Consider the following 22,460-nt stretch of genomic DNA (forward strand, 5'->3'; position numbering starts at 1 on the left):
AGAAAATGGCAGAGAAATTAAACAAATACTCTGTGTCTGTCTTCATGGAAGAAGACACGAAAAACCTCCCGGAAATAGTGGAGTATCAGTGGTCTAGTGAGAACGAGGAACTGAAAAAAAATAGTACTGGAGAAATTAATGGGACTGAAAGCCGATAAATCTCCTGGACCTGATGACCTGCATCCTAGGGCTTTGAAAGAGGTAGCTACCTCTTTCAAAGCCCTAGGATGCAGGTCATCAGGTCCAGGGGATTTATCGGCTTTCAGTCCCATTAATTTCTCCAGTATTATTTTTTTTTAAACTAATACTAATTTCTGCTGTGTGTCCCGGGTCCTGGCGCGGCGCTCCTCGTGGAGTGGGGGGGCGGAGCTACAGCCCTGCGCCGAAAACAGTGCCGGCAGCTGCGCAGTAGAGCAGTCGCGCATGCGCAGTAGCTCCTCCCATGATTGTGATGATGATGCCTGCAGAATGCGTCCCGCCCCTATACCAGGCTGAATGGCTTGCCACATAGGCCGGCCGCTGAGGGCTGCAAGAAACAGGTTGGTTTGACTGAGTTTTGATCGGGAGGGGGAGAGGTTGGTTGTCTTTGGCTGCAGTCTAGTGGTTTGGACCGAGGATAGCTTGTCGTTTAGCGACGTAGCTTGCCATGCTGGGCTGGCTTTGCGTTCGTTTAGTTGGATGGCGCTTTGCCAAAGAGTTTCTGTAGTGCCGTGTGTTGCGCTGGACTTCGGTGTCCTTGCACACGTGGCCCACTTGGCTCTAGCACACTTGCCGACCGCTGAGCGTGCGCCCAAGTCAGTCCCCGTACATCTCCCCCACCGTCGCTGCTGCCTGCTTTTATCCTCCCGACACTCTGCGCTGCCCAGCCACTGCTTCTGGCCTTTCTATTTCTCTCTCTCTCTCTCTCTCTCTCTCTCTTGCTCCGATGCCGCCTGTCCCTCTGGCACTCTCTCTATCTCTGAATCGGGACTCCAGAGCGGTGTGAGCCGAGCCCGAGCTCCAGTGCACTCGTGCACCCACCCGCAGTCCGTCCGCCTGTACTAGCCTGCCCGGGTTGGTCTTGAGGACAGCGGTGTGCGTGTTGTGCTGGAGATGCCGGCCGGCGCCGCCAAAATACCTTTCTGCCTACAACCTACGACCCAAGGGTTGAACTCGGGCGTGTCGGCCGATCTCCGAGCTCCTTTCGGGGCTAAATAGAGTCGTCTATGGTCCCTCACACGAGGGGGCCGAAGACCCATGCCTCTGCCAGTTTTCAGGCTGCCATTTTTAAAGCCCGACCAAAAACCTAAAAAATGGGCAAAAAGGCAAAATATTCCTGCCGGAAAAGGGTTGAAGGTCGGTGGGGCGGCAGCCGCATTCTCCCGCACCTATCCCAGGCCGAAGGAACTCCCACACGGCCAGCTGCTGCCAAGTTTAGTTGAAGGTAGGATTTACTTCAGTTCTTTATTTTTTTATTGAAGCTTATTACTTTTTGTGCTTTGTTTGGTGCTTAGTGGTGCTTTAAATGTAGTTACTTGCGCCAATTCCTTAACTCTAGCTAAGGTTTTTCTGTGCGGACAGAAGTGGCAACATACGCTGGCCTAAGTTAGTTTGGAGCAACTGTTTGCTGGCCAAACTCGCCAAAACAGGCATAAGTGGCTGGGAACGTTCCCTTTTGGGAAAAAAAAACTAAACTTAAAAAAAACCTAAGTAACTCACTCACACTGGCGCAAATTAAATGGCCAGAATTGCAACTAAAAAGATACTCCAGAAAAATCAAGTTGCTCCAAAAAAAACAGAGCAATTCCTAGGGAAATTTGGACCCATAATGTGGAGAAATGTGGTTATTCACTTTTGGTGGGAAAAGTAGAAAAGCAGAGTATTTTAAAATGGTGAGAGATTGGGAAATGTTGGTGTTCAGAGGGACCTGGGTGTCCTTGTACATGAATCACTGAAAGTTAACATGCAGATACAGCAAGCAATTAAGAAAGCAAATGGTATGTTGGCCTTTATTCGAAGAGGATTTCAGTATAAAGAGTAAATTCTTACTGCAATTATATAGGGCCTTGGTGAGACCACACCTGGAGTATCGTGTACAGTTTTGGTCTCCTTACCTAAGGAAGGATATACTTGCCATTGAGGGAGTGCAACGAAGGTTCACCAGATTGATTCCTGGGTTGCGGGGATTGTCCTATGAGGAGAGATTGAGTAGACTAGGCCTATATTCTCCATAGAGTTTAGAAGAATGAGAGGTGATCTCAGTGAAATATATAAAATTCTTACAGGGCTGGACAGGGCAGATGCAGGGGGGATGTTTCCTCTGGCTGAGGAGACTAGAACCAGAGGTCACAGTCTCAGAATAAGGGGTCAGCCATTTAGGACTGAGATGAGAAGAAACATCTTCACTCAGAGGTGGTGAATCTCTGGAATTCTCTACCCGAGAGGGCTGTGGAGAATCAGTCTTTGAGTCTATTCAAGACGGAGATTGATACATTTTTGGATATTAAGGGAATTTAGGGATAGGGGGATAGTGCAGGGAAGTGGAAACATAGAAAATTGGTGCAGGAGTAGGCCATTCGGCCCTTCGAGCCTGCACCATCATTCAATATGATCATGGCTGATCATGCAACTTCAGTACCCCATTCCTTCTTTCTCTCCATACCCCTTGATCCCTTTAGCCGTAAGGGCCACTTCTAACTCCCTTTTGAATATATCTAACGAACTGGCATCAACAACTTTCTGTGGTAGAGAATTCCTCAGGTTCACAATTCTCTGACTGAAGAAGTTTCTCCTCATCTTGGTCCTAAATGGCTTACTCCTTATCCTTAGACTATGACCCCTGGTTCTGGACTTCCCCAACATTGGAAACATTCTTCCTGCATCTAACCTGTCCAATCCCGTCAGAATTTTATATGTTTCTATGAGATCCCCTTTCATTCTTCTTAATTCCATTGAATATAAGCCTAGTCGATCCAGTCTTTCTTCATATGTCAGTCCTGTCATCCCGGGAATTAGTCTCGTGAACCTTCGCTGCAACCCCTCAGATTAGGAGACCAAAACTATACACAATATTCAAGGTGTGGCCTTACCAAGGCCCTGTACAATTGTAGTAAGACCTCCCTGCTCCTATACTCAAATCCTCTTGCTATGAAGGCCAACATGCCATTTGCTTTCTTTACTGCCTGCTGCACCTGCATGCCAACCTTCAATGACTGATGTACCATGAAACCCAGGTCTCGTTGCACCTCCCCCTTTAACAATCTGTCACCATTCACACAATAATCAGCCCTCCTGTTTTTACCACCAAAGTGGATAACCTCACCTTTATCCACATTATACTGCATCTGCCATGTATTTGCCCACTCACCTAACCTGTCCAAATCACCCTGCAGCCTCTTAGCATCTTCCTCACAGCTCAAACTGCCACTCAGCTTAGTGTCATCTGCAAACTTGGAGATATTATTTTCAATTCCTTCGTCTAAATAATTAAATATATTGTAAATAACTGAGGTCCCAGCACTGAACCCTGCAGCACCCCACTAGTCACTGCCTGCCATTCTGAAAAGGACCCGTTTATTCCTACTCTCTGCTTCCTGTCTGCCAACCAGTTCTCTATGCACGTCAGTACATTACCCCCAATGCCATGTGCTTTAATTTTGCACACTAATCTCTTACGTGGGACCTTGTCAAAAGCCTTTTGAAAGTCTAAATACACCACATCCACTGGCTCCCCTTTGCCCACTCTACTAGTTACATCCTCAAAAAATTCTAGAAGATTTGTCAAGCCTGATTTCCCTTTCATAAATCCATGCTGACTTGGACCGATCCTGTCACTGTTTTCCAAATGCGCTGCTATTACATCTTTAATAATTGATTCCAACATTTTCCCCACCACCGATGTCAGGCTGACCAGTCTATAAATTCCCTGTTTTCTCTCTCCCTCTTTTTTTAAAAAGTGGGGTTACATTAGCTACCCTCCAGTCCATAGGAACTGATCCAGAGTCTATAGAATGTTGGAAAATGACCACCAATGCATGCACTATTTCTAGGGCCACTTCCTTAAATACTCTGGGATACAGAATATCAGGCCCTGGGGATTTATTGGCCTTCAATCCCATCAATTTCCCTAACACAATTTGCTGACTAATAAGGATTTCCTTTCGTTCCTCCTCGCTAGACCCTCATTCCCCTAGTATTTCCGGAAGGCGATTTGTGTCTTCCTTAGTGAAAACAAAACCAAAGTATTTGTTCAATTGATCTGCCATTTCTTTGTTCCCCATTATGACTTCACCTGATTCTGACTGTAAGTGACCTACATTTGTCTTCACTAATATTTTTCTCTTCATGTATCTGTAGAAGCTTTTGCAGTCAGTTTTTATGTTCCCTGCAAGCTTACTCTCATATTCTATTTTCCCCCTCCGAATTAAACCCTTTGTCCTCCTCTGCTGAATTCTATGTTTCTCCCAGTCCTCAGATTTGCTGCTTTTTCTGGCCAATTTATATGCCTCTTCCTTGGATTTAACACTATCCCTAATTTCCCTTGTAAGCCACGGTTGAGCCACCCTCCCCGTTTTATTTTTACGCCAGACAGGGATGTACAGTTGTTGAAGTTCATCCATATGATCTTTAAATGTCTGCCATTGCCTATCCACCGTCAACCCTTTAAGTATCATTCGCCAGTCTATCCTAGCCAATTCACATCTCATACCATCGAAGTTACCTTTCTTTAAGTTCTGGACTCTCATCTCTGTATTAGCTGTGTCATTCTCCATCTTAATGAAGAATTCTACCATATTATGGTCACTCTTCCCCAAGGGGCCTCGCACAACAAGATTAATCCTCTCTCGTTACACAACACCCAGTCTAGGATGGCCAGCTCTCTCGTTGGTTCCTCTACATATTGGCCGAGAAAACCATCCCTTATACATTCCAGGAAATCCTCCTCCACCGTATTGCTACCAGTTTGGTTAGCCCAATCTATATGTAGATTAAAGTCACCCATGATAACTGCTGTACCTTTATTGCATGCATCCCTAATTTCCTGTTTGATACCATCCCCAACCTCATTGTGACTGTTTGGTGGTCTGTACACAACTCCCACTAGCGTTTTCTGCCCTTTGGTGTTCCGCAGCTCTATCCATACAGATTCCACATCATCCAAGCTAATGTCCTGCCTTAATATTGCGTTAATCTCCTCTTTAACCAGCAATGTTACCCCACCTCCTTTTCCTTTCTGTCTATCTTTCCTGAATATTGAATACCCTTGGATGTTGAGTTCCCAGCTTTGGTCACCCTGGAGCCATGTCTCCGTAATCCCAATAACATCATATCTGTTTACCGTGATCTGGGCAGTTAATTCATTCACCTTATTACGAATGCTCCTCGCGTTGAGATACAGAGCCTTCAGGCTTGTTTTTTTAACACTCTTTGTCCTTTTAGAATTATGCTGTAATGTAGCCCTTTTTGATCTTTGTCTTTTATTTTTCTGCCCACCACTTTTACTTTTCTCCTTTCTACCTTCTGCTTCTGACCTCACTTTACTTCCCTCCGAGTGGAATTGAGGTAGAAGATCAGCCATGATTTCATTGAATGGCGGAGCAGGCTCGAGGGGCCGAATGGCTACTCCTGCTCGTAATTCTTATGTAAAAGGGTGCATAATACTCCAACTGAGGTCTAACCGATGTCTTGTGTAAGTTCAACATTACCTTCTTCCTTTTGTATTTAACGCCTCTAGATAGAAAACCAAGGATTCCGTTTGCTTTCTTATGATATTATCTACTTAGCAACCATCTTTAATGATCTACTTACCAAGATCCCTTTGCTCCTCCACTCTGTTTCCTTTCCCTAGTCTTACTTCCAAAATGTATTTATTCACACTTTTAATGCCTGTTTTTGTAGTTTTTGGTATTTCTGCTGTGCTTTTACAGTGGGCCTCAGGCTCTACCAAAAATGTCAGTAATCTAATGCCAACTAAAACAGCATACAGCTTCTTTAAAGGGGAAGAAGTCTTTACCCGAGCCTATTGAGAATTTTTTGTAAAATCACAAAAATGTACACCATACTAATGTTACATTGTATTCAAAAAATCATATATTTCCAAAATGGTAAACTTCCTATGTCGTAAAAATGTATGCGCAGATTCTATTTGATATTTATTGTAACATTTCACTAGACTTGGTATGTCTCCCCAGCTATCTTTTAATTTTAACTAAACGGATTAGTTTAGAAACACTGAGGACCTTATGTGTACCTTTTTAGATGACGTTTGATCCAGATCCTGAAACCGAAAACAAAACCCATTTGTCATAAGCCTCCTTTTTCTGTTGTATTTTAACTTTGATTTCCTTGGTCATCCAGGGTACATTAGCTTTTGATGCTCTACCTTTTCCTTTCAAAGGAATATGCCTAGTTTGTACCTTAACTGTCTGTCTCTTCCCTGAATTCCTTCCATTGCTATGTTACTGCTTTACCCTGCAATCGCCTTTTCCAATCTGACGGTGTGAGGTCCCTTCCTAAATCACTGAAATTATCTCTTTACCATCAATATCTTCTGGTCTCTTTCCATAATTACTCTAAACCGAATTAGATGATCTCCTACTGTAACACAATTCACTTGCCCTACTTCATTTCCCAGAACCAGATCCAATACTGCTTCCATTCTTGTAAGACTGGAGACATAGGCTCCTATTTTCACCACAATTGGATGCCGGTGCCGACCATTTGCGGCAGTTTAAAATTGTTTTGCCGCAGACACGAGTCAAAACGGGACCGGGTGTCGTTTTTCTGGACTTAATAGATTTTGGCCACCCACGATTTTTTTCGGTGGCGCACACTGCCCCAAAAGCCCTGCAAAGGTTACCTTAAGGAATCAGCGCAGGGCACAAGAGGACAGGAGCGACGCAATAAGAATACACGATAAGACATCTTTTTTTTTTCCACAGGGAACTCTTTTTGGAGCAAGGGAAGAAGATTTCTGGGCCGAAAGGACTGCTCCCCCATGCTGCATTCCCGGGCCGAAAGGACTGCTCCTGACCGGCTGGACCCGCTGCATTCCTGGGCTGAATGACCCCCCCACTCAGTCCCGCTTCCCCTGCAAGTTGAAGTTTGGGAGCGGGAGGGCCATTCTTCTGGGAATGCAGCGGGTCCAGCCGGTAGGGAGCAGTCCTTTCGGCCCAATAATGCAACTGGTCCAGTGGGAGTGGGGCCGGGCGGGGGGGAGGAGGGGTGGGGGTGGGGAGCAGTGGCCGTGGATCCAGCGGGGGCGAGAGGTCCTTTGTGGCCCTTTCGGCAGCGGTGGGGGAGCAGGCTTCAGCTTGCTTCAGCGTCTCTGGTTGCCCTGGCAACTTCAGCTTTTTGCGCATGCCTAGAGAGTTTTTAGCACAGACTTGAAGCTCCGACCCCCCCAGACTAACTTCGGAGAGTGCAGCGCCAAATTCAAGTATTTCTTTGGCTAAAGTTCCGATTTTCTTTTTCTGGCGCAAACGTACACAAAAAAATCGTACATTAACATGCGCGAGCACCAAAAATCCAGCAAGTAAAAACTAGGGGCCAAAGTACCAAAAATTCCAGCCTCACCGGGTCCCTACGAAGTGCTGACGGATCCGGCGAGGTCTCACAAATGTTTTCGTAAAACATTTTCGGGTCGGAGGCGTTCGTCCGGAGGAAGCCTCCGACCGGAATTTTTCCCCCATTTTGATCGAGAAAGTTCTCCTTCACTACTCTTAGCACTATGTTTTTACCAGTCTATAACAGGGTAATTAAATTCTCCTAATATTACTAATCTTATTTTTATTACACACCTTTAAAATTTGCTAATAAATTGGCTCATCTTTCTCCTTCTCACTGTTTGGAGCTCTCCAAATAAAAACTCCCAACAATGTAACAGCTCTCCCTCTGTTCCTCAACTCAAACCAAATAGATTCACTCCTACAACCATCTAGTATATCCTATCTATTTAGAAATGTAACATCATCCTTAATCAATACAGGCACATAGCTTCCTCTTTTTCCTCATCTATCATTCCTGAATCCTTGGTAACCAGGAATATTAAGAGCCCATTCCTGGCCTTGTTTGAGCCATGCCTCTGTTAATGCAACCACGTCTTAATCCCATGTGGCAATTTGTGCCTGCAGTATACCAACTTCATTAGTTACACTACAGACATTGTCATACATACAATTTAATACCGCCTTCGTCACTTTATAATTTTGGGTATATTTCTAATTTTACCACTGTTTATATCGCTATCACCTCTGATCTCATTACTGCTCCTTTTTGCTATTTTCTGGCTCCCCTCCCATGCCAAAATAGTTTAAACCCTCCCCAAAATTACTATTTAACCTCAACGAGATTATTGGTCCCAGCTCTGTTCAGATGCAACCTGTCCATCTTGTACAGATGCCCCATTCCCCAGAACTTGTCCCAATCTCCCAACAATCTGAAACCTTCCCCCCACCCCCACCCTGTACCACTTCTCCAGTCACGCATTTACCTGCATTATCATCCTGTTTCTATATTCAATAGCACGAGGCACTGGGAGTAATCCTGAGATTACTACCTTTGATGTCCTGTTTTTTAATCTTTTTCCTAGCTCCTGAAACTCTGAAGGATCTCAACACTTTTTCTACCTTTGTCATTGGTTCCAATGTGGACCACGACTTCTAGCTGTTCCCTGTCCCCTCACAGAATGTCCTACACCCACTTGGTGCTATCCTTTATCCTGAGACTAGAGAGGCAACATCATTCTGAAAATCGCATTTGCGGTTACAGAAACACCCATCTATGCCCCTAGCTATCGAATCCCTATGACTACTGCATTTCTAATCTTTTTCCTCTGAGTGCAGTCAAATCTCCCGCAGTGCCGGGGGTTTGATTGTTACTGCATTCCTCCAAGGAGTCATCACCTTCCAAAACTGGAATTACCTGTGTCTTCCCCCTACTCTGTCTGGTGATCACCCACTCCCTCACCTCCTGCGCCTTCTGTGACAGTAGGGTGATCACTTCATGGAGCCTATGATCCAGGAAACTCAGACTCCCTGATGCCCTGCAGAGACTCCAGCTTGAGCTCAAGCAGCACTTCCTGCACTCATGGTTATCCAGGATGCATGAAGTGTCCTGGAGTCCCTACCAATGATCCCTGTCATTTTTTGAAGGCTGTGCGGCCCCTTTAATAGGCTGAGATACTAAAATTGTAAAAAAGTTAACTAAGAACATTGGAATCGATGGTAATCTCAACACAACGGAAACTACCATCAAGTGAAGTTCTCATAAGAACATGACTCAACGTTTATTGGTTTGAAAATCTGCGTTTTATATCCTGCAATCCCTCGATTTGCAAACTGGGAATTGAGGTCAGCTGTAGGGTTGAACTCCCATTACAAATGCAACCAGTTTCTGTCTCTAAATTGACGCACCGTTTTAAATTTTTACTGTTACTCTTGATTTGGACATGATTTTGAAATTTGGACATGGTTGTTTTCAGCTAATATGTTCATCTGTAATGTAAAATATGCCAGAAGATAACAAAAAGCAATGCTGTCTTACTACAATAGCAAAATACTGTGGATGCTGGAAATCTGAAATAAAAGCAGAAAATGCTGGAAATACTCAACAGGTCAGGCAGCATCTGAGGAAAGAGAAACAGAGTTAATGTTTCAGGTCTGTGACCCTGACCACCTGAGTATTTCCAGCATTTTATTGCTGTCTTACTGCTTGAAGGTGGGCTTTGTTTCTATTAAGTCATTCATTGAAAAAACAAACTCCGAACACACAGCAATTTGGACATTTATTTTATTCTCCCAGTCCTTTAAAATATTAAACTGGTAAGTAGTCCCAACCCTCTGAATATTTCATCAGGAGTATTCAGATAACCAACAGTTTCATTACATTTATGTTGTGGTATTGACCTTTCCACCTAGCCTCCAGTTGAAACATAGAAACATAGAAAATGAACACTTTTTTAAGGTTTTAATTCAGAGCGAAAGCATGAAGCTAATTTTTCCGTGGTGCATTGTGGAGAGTGCTTCCTGGCATTGGATTTATACTACAGCCAATGCACACCATTAAATATATGAGGCCACCACATCCAGACTGGCTTGTCATTGATGCCAACTTCACAAACCTATAAAATCAGCATGCTGATACTGTACATTTGCACTGGTATGGTGTGAAAATCACACTGTACTAAGCTCAAATAACTAGGATATTAATGTTAGCTGCTTAGCCCATCTAACACCCTGCTCTTTGTTAGGCTCAGTGATTTCAAAAATTTAGGTAACATTACCGCACAAATAAAAAGAAAATTGGATATTCTAAAAGACCGAAAAAATTAAATTCTGGAAATGCAATGTAACATTTGCCTACCTGTTCCCTTTACAAATGCTGATGGACAAACTGCATTTCTAGCATTTTCTGTTTTCAATTTAGGTAACATTGCAGTCGGGTTTCAGTTATTTTATTGGAAATGAAATGGTTACATTATCAGTCCATTCACATTAGTTTGAAACCCATCTATAATTATTTTAGTACTTGGGAGATAGTTGATGCTTAAGAAAATGTTCACTATCTTTGAACATATTAACTTGGATGCACATTATTTGGTGTTAGTAAGCTTAAAGGGCTTCTCAGTAGTAGGGAACAAAATAAACCTTTTCATCAACGGCAGAATTGAAGACGAGAATTCCTGAGACATAGGCCTAGTCATTGCAGTTCTCCAGTCCTTGGCTTCCCTTATCTGCTGGCAGTTTTTTTTAAACAAAGGCGCAGTTGTCTGCGCTGAAATTGAACGTTTATGTCGGACCAGTGTCGAACCCATTATGCCACCTTGCTGCATTACCACTGGGGTTTTAATAATATAAAAAGTCTTGGGGGCTGAAATTGCCCTCCACCACGTTTGGGGCGAATAATTCGAGTTAAGTGATGCTTCACCACCCGAATCAATGGGGGCGAAGAATTGATCGAAATTGCTCTCTTTTATAAAAAAAAAAAGAATCCGGGCGGCTGAGGGTGGAAGTGCGTCAGGAGTGGGGCGGAAAGCGGGCGATATCATCAGCACCGTGCGGACATGCCGCGTCGTGCTGATGTGTAGTAACGTCCCTCCCTGTCACTTAGAGGTGAGGGCAGCCCCTTGAAGGGCGGACGCACTGCCCAGCCAATGCCAGCTTCCCACCAGGAAAAGCTGTCGGGGGCACTGTCCGGCGGTGGCTCTGCTCCCTCGGGGCAATTTCCCTCATTGGGCGGAAAGGGGTCGCTGCGTGCCCGACAGCGCAGGGGTCCCCAGCCTGGGGGCAATTTCAGATGGGTTGGACCATCCACCTGCCCCCAGTCAGAAAGGCTCTACCGCCCCCTTGGTAATTGACCTTAAGGAGGGGGGCAATTTCGGCCCCTTAGTTTCAACTTTTCGCCCAGTCTGTGTTACGCAATGTAGAATTAGGTTTGGTGACCAACCGGTTGTAGTTGTAGCCCTGTGAGAGAGCAGGACAAAAATGGACAAACCTTATTACAAACTATTTTTTGCTAGTGCTCCAATGGCTTAATGTATAATTACACTACTTCATTTGAAACTCAGCCATACAGGCCAAGAAAGTCCCATGAGCTGGCTAATTTTAGCCTGGGTGGTGATGAAATTGCTCTCCATGCCCTTACTGTCTGTCCCCAGTCTAGAGAGGACAAAAATCAACCAAGATTTCTGCTAATCATTGTTGAGTAACTTCCAGTGAAATTGCCGTGTGTGGACATTGGATGAGACTTTCTTGTTATGCACTCCATAGTTACATAGTCTGCTGATGTCCAGTATGTGAATGCCAAATTTCCAGAAAGCTGTCAGTACCTATGGAGCTGTACCTCACCTTATACCAATGCCTTCTAGACTGTCAGAAAGAAGATGGGATGGACTTTTTTTCACATCACACTTTGGTCACCTTCACCTATCTCTTCAGTTAAAATATTTTTTATTTCCTTTGAATTATACTGTTTAGTAGCTGAATTTAGTTCCTTTGAACCTCCTCATTTTATGCTGTGTTAATATGTCTTTAACCTCTGATTCTGCTATGGAAGTTGGTGTGGATCATGATTTCCAAGCAGTTTATATTCCAATCTGTGTGGTTTTAGAGAAGGGGTTTCTCACCACAAAAAACAAAAGACAGATTGCAGCATGCTTAATTTATCATGAAGTAGATTTTCTTTGCTTCCTAGGAATTTCGAATCACTAAATTATAGATTTACTTTTTCTTCTATTCTGCAGCTAATAAACTAAAATGCTGTTGCATTTATCTGGATCCTTTTTTCACAATGCAGGAAATCAGATGCCAGCTCAGCCTCCCAATAGCCAATCAGATGCCAGCCCTCATCCCGCCATGAGCCAGTCACCTATGTCACAGGATCGAGGTTGGTTGCTTTAATGTAATTTCTGTTTTAAATGGCATGAGATAAACAGCATGCATATTTTTTAATTTCAAAAAATATATATTAAATACCTTCTTGGACAAAGCTTAACACCAAGTTATCAGCTACATGTTTTATGGAGCGTGTACATTTTACAAACTGGCACTTTGGCAACTGCTAATACAATTTTTCCATGTGACAACAGATATGACTAGTTTTTAAATAAATCAGCAGATGACAGTTAATCTTTGTGGACTGCACCTTGGTGGACCACAAGTATGAGATTATGATGTAAAGCAAAAATTAAGAGTTAGTGTTTGCATTACAAATTAACCACCTTTTTGTCAGTACAACAACAGTTACTGCATCTTAAAGTAATTCACTTTGAGACGTGACAAGGTGCGATATAAATTCTTTCTATTTTGTCAAAATGAAAATACTTGCTTTCCAAGTCCTTAATTCTAAATGGCACAATTTTCTTTTACAGCTAATACATTTTTCTGTATATTTGTGAAACTGAATATAGCATAATAGAATTAAGGTTACAGGACGTCTCTCCAGTAGTGTATTCTGCTGTTAATCCAAAAGGTTTGCATCTCTGATGCTATTTATTTTTCAAACTCTGGCAGTGTCTACAGAATTAGCAATCTTAATCAGCCATACCATTTTTTTTTTAAATGACAATTTGCTCTCCAGGGCCAAAAATTGCGGTTGGAGGCTCCCTTCGTATGAACGCCTCTGATCTGACCCGAAAAAAATCTACGAAACTACCTGTTGGTCCTGGAGAAACGTAGGATTCTGGTCTGAGGCCTTCATTCGCTGCGCAGCGCATGGGGAACTGTCTTTCACGTACGAACGCATCTGCTGGAATCACATGGGCCTGGACCACCAATCACTATGCAGTATTCTCATTGATAAAAATGGGAGCTCTGTTTGTACGGGCTCCCATTACTATCAAGGGGAATAATCCCCTAAAACACCGAAACACAGCACAATAAATTTTTTTTAAAACCTCACATATGTAAAATTAAATGTTTTAGAAAAAAAAATTAGGGGAAATGTTTTTAAATGTGTTTTAATAGGGTTAAAAATAAACATACCTAAATGGACAGGGTTTTTAATATAAAAATGAGTGTTTAAATTTAATTTTTCTATGTTTTAAAAGTGTTACGCTGGTAAAAGTAAGCTATATGCCTGCTTATACCAGGCGTAAAAGTTTGAAGGACATTGGCTGGGCATGAGTTGGGCAAATAGCCCAATCTCTGCCACGCAGATATCCTTCTCCCAGGGATGCGTAGAATCTCGAATTTTTGACAGATCGGAAAAGCTGTTTTTTCAGCGCATGCTCATCGCGCCGCAAGAACCGGCTTTTGCAAGGCCGCAATTTTCAGCTCATTAACATAATCAATTTTATCAAGATCAATGAATTCATAGAATCTTAAAGCACAGAAGGCGGCCATTGGGCCCATCATGCCTCTGCAGATTCTTTGAAAAAGCTACTCAATTAGTCCCACTCTCCCACCCTTTCCCCATATCCCTGCAATTTTCTCCCCTTCAAATATTTATCCAGTTACCTTTTGAAAGTTACTACTGAATCTGCTCCCACTACTCTTTCATGAACTGTGCTTCTAGTTTCCCCCTTTAATTCTAGTTTCTGTTTTGCAAACTATACATATATTTGAAAGGGGTTGGGGAAATTTAATATTCAAACTGTTCATTAGAAATTGCCAGTTAGCTCTTTCTGTGAACATCTTAGGCTACGAAGTAGCCTTGAATTTGATTAAACGGATGCTCTTCTATTTTACCCACCCACATCAATGTAGATGGACTAACTTATTCTATTTAACTTAATGTTTTATGCATTTAGTGTAAAATATCAATTATTTGATCTGGGGATGCAACAAATGCTATTGTCAATTGCTCACACTGTAAAGGTAGGCACTGTCACTTAGGAAGGCTTTTGAATTATGTCAGAGATGCACAAGATCAACCAAATGAGTGACCAAAATTTGATTATAATTAGATAACCTCAAGGTTTTGTAAAGTCTTGTACAAAATGTGTAAGAACTGTGTTATGAATGGTTTTACTGACATTTATTTAAAGATCTTTTTGGGGTGAGAGGATAGTAAGTACTGTTTACTTCACTAACGTTTTGATCTTTACTTCCCTGCTGTAAACTGTAAGGCCCTGTAATCTTTTGAGAATTAAAAGTTCTTCACAGCTTTCAAAGCAGGTACAAGAATTTTGGAAACCACAGCAAGTAATTTAGCATGTGGAAAAGAAAAATGAGAATCCATGAGAATCTATAGATTCCTGACGATGGGTCCTGCCCAAAATGTAAACTATCCTTTCCTTTCAGATCCTGACTTGTCTGCTGTATTTTTCCATTATATTCTCTATTATTATTTCAGATTTACACATTTCTTTTATTTCTTTTCAAAATGTATTAAAGTAGGAATGCTGGTAACAGAGGAGTTGTTTTCACAAAGCATGTGTACATTCAAGAATGGTGTTGATGCAAAATTCAGTCTGAGCCTTTTGCTCATTCACAAAATTGAATTTGGCCAGTATACATCTGCCCAAGGCCACTGTGTACAATCAGTTTGTATGATCCCAAATCAGAGGGCCCTCAGTGCTGCACAAACGCTGTGGATTACAGTGAAGGGTCACACAGGTTAAGCAGAGCAACAGTTTGAATGAGTCACTAGTACTACAAAAAGTTAAAAACAATCCCAACCATCCAACAGATGCTAATGTTAAACAGTCAAAAAGAGCAATAATTTGCATTTATGCAGCGCCTTTAACATAATAAGATGTCCCAAGGCACTTCTCAGGAGTGTTATCAGACAAAATTTGACACACAGCCACATTTGGAGCAGGTGACCAAAAGCTTAATCAAAGAAGGAGGTTTTAAGGAGTGTCTCAAAGGAGGAGAACCAGGAGGAGCGGTATACAGAGGGAATTCCAGAGTTTGGGACCTAGGCAGCTGTAAGCATGCCGGCAATTATAAGGGATGCACAAGAGGCCAGAATTGGAGGTTGTAGGGCTGGAGGAGTTTACTGAGATAGGGAGGGGCAAGGCCATAGAGGGATTTGAAGACAAGGATGAGAATTTAAAAATAGAGGTGTTGCTGGACCAGGAGCCAGTGTAGGCCAGTGAGCACAGGGATGATGGGTGACCGGGACTAGGTGCAAATAAGGCTAACGGCAATAGAATTTTGGGTGAACTCAAGTTTACGGAGGCTGAAAGATGGGGTGCTGGCCAGGAGAACATTGGAATAGTCGAATCTGGAGGTAACAAAAGCTTGGATGAGGGTTTCAGCAACAGATGGGCTAAGACAGTTGTGGAGAGGGGTGATATTACGGAGGTGGAAGTAGGAGGTCGAGGCGATGGAGAGGATATGCGGTCTTAAATCTTAGTTAAGTCTGAAACTAGGGTTTTAATTCTGAAGAAAACAACCTAGAAAGGTTTGATAGGCGAGTTGGCGAAGGAAGATTGGGAAACTAGATTAAAAGATATGACGGTAGATAAGCAATGGAAAACATTGAATGAAATAGTTCATAATTCACAACAAATATACATTCCCTTAAGGAATAAAAACCTCAAGGGAAAAGTGGTAAAAGTGGTCCAGCCGTGAGTAACAAGAGAAGTTAAAGATAGTATTAGATCAAAGGAACAGGCTTATAATGTTGCCAGAAAGAGTAGCAAGCCTGAGGATTGGATGATTTTAGAATTCAGCAAAGGAGGACCAAGAAATTGATAAAGAAAGGGAAAATAGAATGAGAGTAAACTGGCAAGAGATATAAAATCAGATGGCAAGAGATAATAGATATGTAAAAAGTAAGATCAGCAAAAGTAAGCATGGGTCATGTTGTGTGTCTGTAAAGCATGCACTCCCATGTTCCGCCACCAGGGAGCTCATCCTCTGAAGTCCTAAGTGATCCCAGCATTCCTTGGGAACATTGTATATAAGCTGGTTCCTAAGGCCTGTTCCTCACTCTGGAGTGTCTTATTAAAGACTGAGGTCACTGTTACTTTAACCTCCCTGTGTGCAGCCTCATCTGTGTTAGGAACACAGTAACTGGCGACGAGAATACGAATCCAACGCAAAGATGCAGCAAACTGTGGGCATCCTGGAGAAGTTCTCGGAGGGTGAGGACTTGGAAGCCTATGTCGAACGGCTAGACCAGTACTTTGTAGCCAACGAGCTGGACAGAAAAGGAAGTGCTGCAAAAAGGAGAGCGGTCCTCCTCAGTCTGCAGGTCACCGACCTACAGCCTCATGAAGAATCTTCTGGCTCCGGTGAAACCCACAGATAAGTCGTATGAGGAGCTGTGTACACTGGTTCGGGAGCATCTTAACCCGAGGGAGAGCGTGCTGATGGCGAGGTATCAGTTCTACACATGCTAGCGATCTGAAGGTCAGGAAATGGCGAGCTACGTCGCCGAACTAAGGCGACTTGCAGGACAATGTGAGTTTGATGGCTACTTGGAGCAAATGCTCAGAGACTTTTTTGTACTGGGCATTGGCCACGAGACCATCCTACGAAAACTTTTGACTGTAGAGACACCGACCCTCAGTAAGGCCGTTGCAATAGCACAGGCGTTTATGTCCACCAGTGATAACACCAAACAAATCTCTCAGAACTGTGTTTGCGAGCAGAAATGTACAGAGCAGAAACCACGGGTCTGCAACTGCCAGCAGGCCTCAGGTGACCCAGATGACTCAGAGTCCCCAACAAAGGATGAATGCTAGGCAATTCACACCTTGATGGTGTTGTGGAGGCTTCCATTCAGCCTATTCATGCCGCTTCAAAGGGTATGTTTGCAAGAGCTGTGGAACAATGGGGCACCTCCAACGAGCTTGCAAACGAGCTGTGCAAGCTCTGCCAAAACCTGCTAACCACCACGTGGCAGAGGAAGATCAGTCCATGGTGGATCAAAGCAATTTCGAGCCTCAGAGAGAGGAGGCAGATGCTGAAGTACACGAGGTGCACATATTTTCGACGAAATGTCCACCTATAATGCCAAACGTAAAATTGAATGACTTACCCGTGAACTGGACACTGGCGCTAGCCAATCCATCATGAGTAAAAAGATGTTTGAGAGACTGTGGTGCAACAAGGCATTCAGACCAGCACTGAGCCCCATCCACACGAAACTGAGAACGTACACCAAAGAGCTTATCACTGTCCTGAGCAGCGCCATGGTCAAGGTCACCTATGAGGGCACGGTGCACGAACTGCCACTCTGGATTGTCCCTGGCGATGGCCCCACACTGCTTGGAAGGAACTGGCTGGGCAAAATCCGCTGGAACTGGGATGACATCCGAGCGCTATCACATGTCGATGAGGCCTCATGTACCCAGATTCTTAACAAATTTCCTTCCCTTTTTGAGCCAGGCATTGGAAACTTTTCCGGGGCGAAGGTGCGGATCCACTTGGTCCCAGAGACACAACCCATTCACCACAAGGCACGAGCGGTACCTCACATGATGAGGGAGAGAGTGGAAATCGCACTGGGTAGGCTGCAACACGAGGGCATCATCTTCCCAGTGGAATTCAACGAGTGGGCCAGCCCGATTGTTCCAGTACTCAAAAGTGATGGCACGGTCAGGATTTGTGGCGATTATAAAGTAACTATTAATCGTTTCTCGCTACAGACCAATACCCGCTACCTAAGGCAGACGACCTATTTGCGACGCTGGCAGGAGGCAAGATGTTCACCAAGCTCGACCTGACTTCGGCCTACATGACGCAGGAGCTGGAGGAGTCTTCGAAGGGCCTCACCTGCATCAACACGCGCAAGGGACTGTTCATCTACAACAGATGCGCGTTTGGAATTCGGTCGGCTGCAGCAATCTTCCAGAGAAACATGGAGAGCCTACTCAAGTCGGTACCACACATGGTGGTCTTTTAGGACGACATATTGGTCATGGGTCGGGACACCGCCGAGCACCTACAAAACCTGGAGGAGGTCCTCCAGCGACTGGATCGCGTAGGGCTGCAGCTGAAGAGGTCGAAATGCATCTTCGTGGCAATAGAAGTGGAGTTTTTGGGGAGAAAGATCGCGGCGGACGGCATTCGGCCCACATACGCCAAGACAGAGGCTATCAGGAACGTGCCCAGGCCACAGAACATCACGGAGCTGCGATCGTTCCTGGGACTGCTCAACTATTTTGGTAACTTCCTACCGGGGTTAAGCACCCTTTTAGAGCCTCTACATGTGTTATTGTGCAAAGGTGAGAACTGAGTATGGGGAAAAACCAAGTAATTGCCTTTGAGAAAGCCAGAAACATTTCATGCTCCAACGAGCTGCTTGCATTGTATAACCCGTGTAAAAGATTTGTGTTAGCATGTGACGCGTCGTTGTACGGAGTCAGGTGTGTATTACAACAAGCTTACATTGTGGGGAAGTTGCAACCTGTCGCCTATGCTTCCAGAAGTTTGTCTACGGCCGAGAGGGCCTACAGCATGATTGAGGAAGAGGCATTAGCGTGTGTGTTCGGGGTAAAGAAAATGCATCAGTACCTGTTTGGCCTCAAATTTGAGCTGGAAACCGATCACAAGCCCCTCACATCCCTGTTCGCTGAAAACAAGGGGATAAATACTAATGCCTCAGCCCGCATACAAAGGTGGGCACTCGCGCTATCGCCGTATAACTATTCCATCCGCCACAGGCTAGGCACTGAGAACTATCAGTCGGCTACCATTGCCCACCACGGGGGTGGAAATGGCGCAGCCTGTAAAGTTGTTGATGGTGGCGCAGCCCGCAGACTTGTTGATGGTCATGAAAGCGTTTGAAAATGATGAATCACCTGTCACGGCCCTCCAGATTAGGACTTGGACCAGCCAAGATCCTCTGCTGTCCCGAGTAAAAAAAACTGTGTACTGCATGGGAGCTGGGCCAGCATCCCCGTTGAAATGCAAGAGCCAATTGCGCCGTTCCAGCGGCGAAAGGACGAATTGTCCATTCAGGCAGACTGCCTGTTGTGGGGTAACCGCATCGTGCTACCAAAAAAGGACAGGGAGACGTTCATCTCGGATATCCACAGCACACACCCGGGTATAGTAATGTTGAAAGCGATAGCCAGATCCCACGTGTGGTGGCCCGGTATCAACTCTGACTTAGAGTCCTGTGTACGGCAATACAGCGTATGTGCTCAGTTGAACAACGCGCCCAGAGAGGCACCACTAAGTTTATGTTCCTGGCCCTCCAGACCATGGTCGAGGATCCATGTCGACTATGCGGGCCCGTTTCTCGGTAAAATGTTCCTGGTGGTGGTGGATGCTTTTTCAAAATGGATTGAATGTGAAATAATGTTGGGAAGCACTGCCACCGCCACCATTGAAAGCCTGAGGGCCATGTTTGCCACCCACGGCCTGCCTGACATACTGGTCAGTGACAAGGGGCCATGTTTCACCAGTGCCGAATTTCAAGAATTCATGACCCGCAATGGGATCAAATATGTCACCTCGGCCCCGTTTAAACCAGCCTCCAATGGGCAGGCAGAACGGGCAGTACAAACCATCAAACAGAGCCTTAAACGAGTCACAGAAGGCTCACTCCAAACCCGCTTGTCCCGAGTGCTGCTCAGCTACCGCACAAGACCCCACTCGCTCACAGGGGTGCCCCCGGCTGAGCTACTAATGATAGGACACTTAAAACCAGACTCTCGCTGGTTCACCCCAACCTGCATGATCAGGTAGAGAGCAGGCAGCTGCAACAAAATGTAAACAATGGTCGTGCCACTGTGTCACGGGAAATTGATCTGAATGACCCTGTGTATGTGCTGAACTATGGACATGGTCCCAAATGGATCGCAGGCACGGTGATCGCTAAAGAAGGGAATAGGGTGTTTGTGGTCAAACGAGACAATGGACAAATTTGCAGAAAACACCTGGACCAAACGAGGCTGCGGTTCACAGACTGCCCTGAACAACCCACAGCAGACACCACCTTTTTTGAGCCCACAACACACACCCAAAGGATCAACAACACCACGCCGGACCAGGAAATCAAACCCATCATGCCCAACAGCCCAGCAAGGCCAGACTCACCTAGCAGCCCTGCAGGACCAACAACACGCCAGCCCAGCGAGGGCACAGCCAACACACCAGAACAGACATTTGTACCGAGGTGGTCCACCAGGGAAAGAAAGGCTCCCAACCGCCTCACCTTGCAAATAGTTTTCACTTTGACTTTGCGGGGGGGAGTGATGTGTATCTGTAAAGCATGCACTTCCATGTTCCGCCACCAGGGAGCTCATCCCCTGAAGTCCCAAGGAATCCCAGCATCCCTTGGGAGCACTGTATATAAGTTAGCCCCTAAGGCCTGTTCCTCACTCTGGAGTGTCTAATTAAAGACTGAGGTCACTGTTACTTTAACCTCCCTGTGTGCAGTCTCATCTGTGTTAGGAACACAATTGGTCACTTACAGGCAAAGATAGGAGAAATTATAATGAGGAATAAGGAAATGGCAGAAACATTAAACAAATACTTTGTATTTGTCTTCACGGTAGAAAACATTCCAGAAATAGTGGGGAGCCAAGGGTCTGGTGCGAATGAGGAGCTTAAAGAAATTAGTATTATTGAGTAAATATTACTGGGGAAGTTAATGGGACTAAAAGCCGACATATCCCCTGGATCTGATAGCCTCCCAGGGCTTTACAGGAGATGGCTACTGAGATAGCGGATGCATTGGTTTTGATCTTTCAGAATTCTCTAGATTTTAGAACGGGCCCGCGGTTAGAAGGTAGCAAACAGAACTCCACTATTCAAGGAAGGAGGGACAGAGAAAACAGGGAACCATCGGCTATCATCAGCAATTGAGAAAATGCTAAAATCTATTTTTAGGAACGTGTTAACAGGGCACTTAGAACATCATAATGGCTCGGAATTTGCAGTCATCGGCGAAACATAGAAAATAGGTGCAGGAGTAGGCCATTCGGCCCTTTGAGCCTGTACCACCATTCAATAAGATCATGGCTGATCATTCCTTCAGTACCCTGTTCCTGCTTTCTCTCCATACCCCTTGATCCCCTTAACCGTAAGGGCCATATCTAACTCCCTCTTGAATATATCCAACGAACTGTCATCAACAACTCTGCGGCAGGGAATTCCATAGGTTAACAACTCTCTGAGTGAAGAAGTTCCTCCTCATCTCAGTCCTAAACGGCTTACCCCTTATCCGAAGACTATGTCCCTTGGTTCTGGACTTCCCCAACATCGGGAACATTCTTCTTGCATCTAAACTGTCCACTCCCGTCAGAATTTTATATGTTTCTATGAGATCCCGTCTCATCCTTCTAAACTCCAGTGAATACAGGCCCAGTCGATCCAGTCTCTCCTCATATGTCAGTCCTGCCATCCCAGGAATCAGTCTGGTGAACCTCCGCTGCACTCCCTCATCAGCAAGAACGTCCTTCCTCAGATTAGGAGACCAAAACTGAACACAATATTCCAGGTGAGGCCTCACCAAGACCCTGTACAACTGCATTAAGACTTCCCTGCTCCTATACTTGATGGCGTCAGGCAACTAAGGGTCCAAAATAGTGAATGCGCTTATTCCGTGCCTGCCATATTGGTTTGGGCTGCTCAGTAAGCATCTAGGGCACGTGCCTGAAATTGGTGTCAGGCCCCTGATTTGCATATGCAATGGACATACTTGGGGTAATTTTAACCTACAAAAACAGGTGGGATTGTAGTCAGGTGGGAAGTTACATTTTTTTACATTTCCAAGCCACTTCGAAACAGCCCACTTCCGATTTTAACGGAGGCAGCACTGGGGTTGGGCGACTGTGATCTCTGTCTACCTGCTGCTTCACTGTGTCCTTCTGCTGCAGTCTTTTTCACCCGCTGCACAGCTAGCGTGTCAATCAGCCTGGCTGTCGGGCGGGGAACCTGGAGAATTTGTTTTTAAAGGCATCCTGCAGCTCATTTGGGAAACCTGTACTACTGGGTTTCCCATCCATAACACCTCCTCTCACCACCCACCCCCCTAATTCATGCTACAATCAGTTTTTCCAGCCACATTTTAGTCAAACTAGACCGCTGGAGGCTGCCATCCGAAAGGTATGTTTTTAGTTTGTTATTTACCTT

General features: G+C 44.7%; 1 protein-coding gene across 7 annotated transcripts in view; it reads left to right on the forward strand.

The window, feature by feature from the left end:
- arid1b (AT-rich interactive domain 1B) overlaps window positions 1-22,460 on the forward strand; it is a 646,010-nt gene that overhangs the window by 440,261 nt on the left and 183,289 nt on the right. For all 7 annotated transcript variants that reach the window (XM_070889678.1, XM_070889679.1, XM_070889680.1 and 4 more), the window contains exon 6: window positions 12,274-12,363. In XM_070889678.1, coding sequence (XP_070745779.1) covers window positions 12,274-12,363 — 90 coding nt within the window. The remainder of the gene's footprint in view (window positions 1-12,273; window positions 12,364-22,460) is intronic.

Source organism: Pristiophorus japonicus, chromosome 9, assembly GCF_044704955.1.
Source record: "Pristiophorus japonicus isolate sPriJap1 chromosome 9, sPriJap1.hap1, whole genome shotgun sequence".
Classification (NCBI taxonomy): domain Eukaryota; kingdom Metazoa; phylum Chordata; class Chondrichthyes; family Pristiophoridae; genus Pristiophorus; species Pristiophorus japonicus.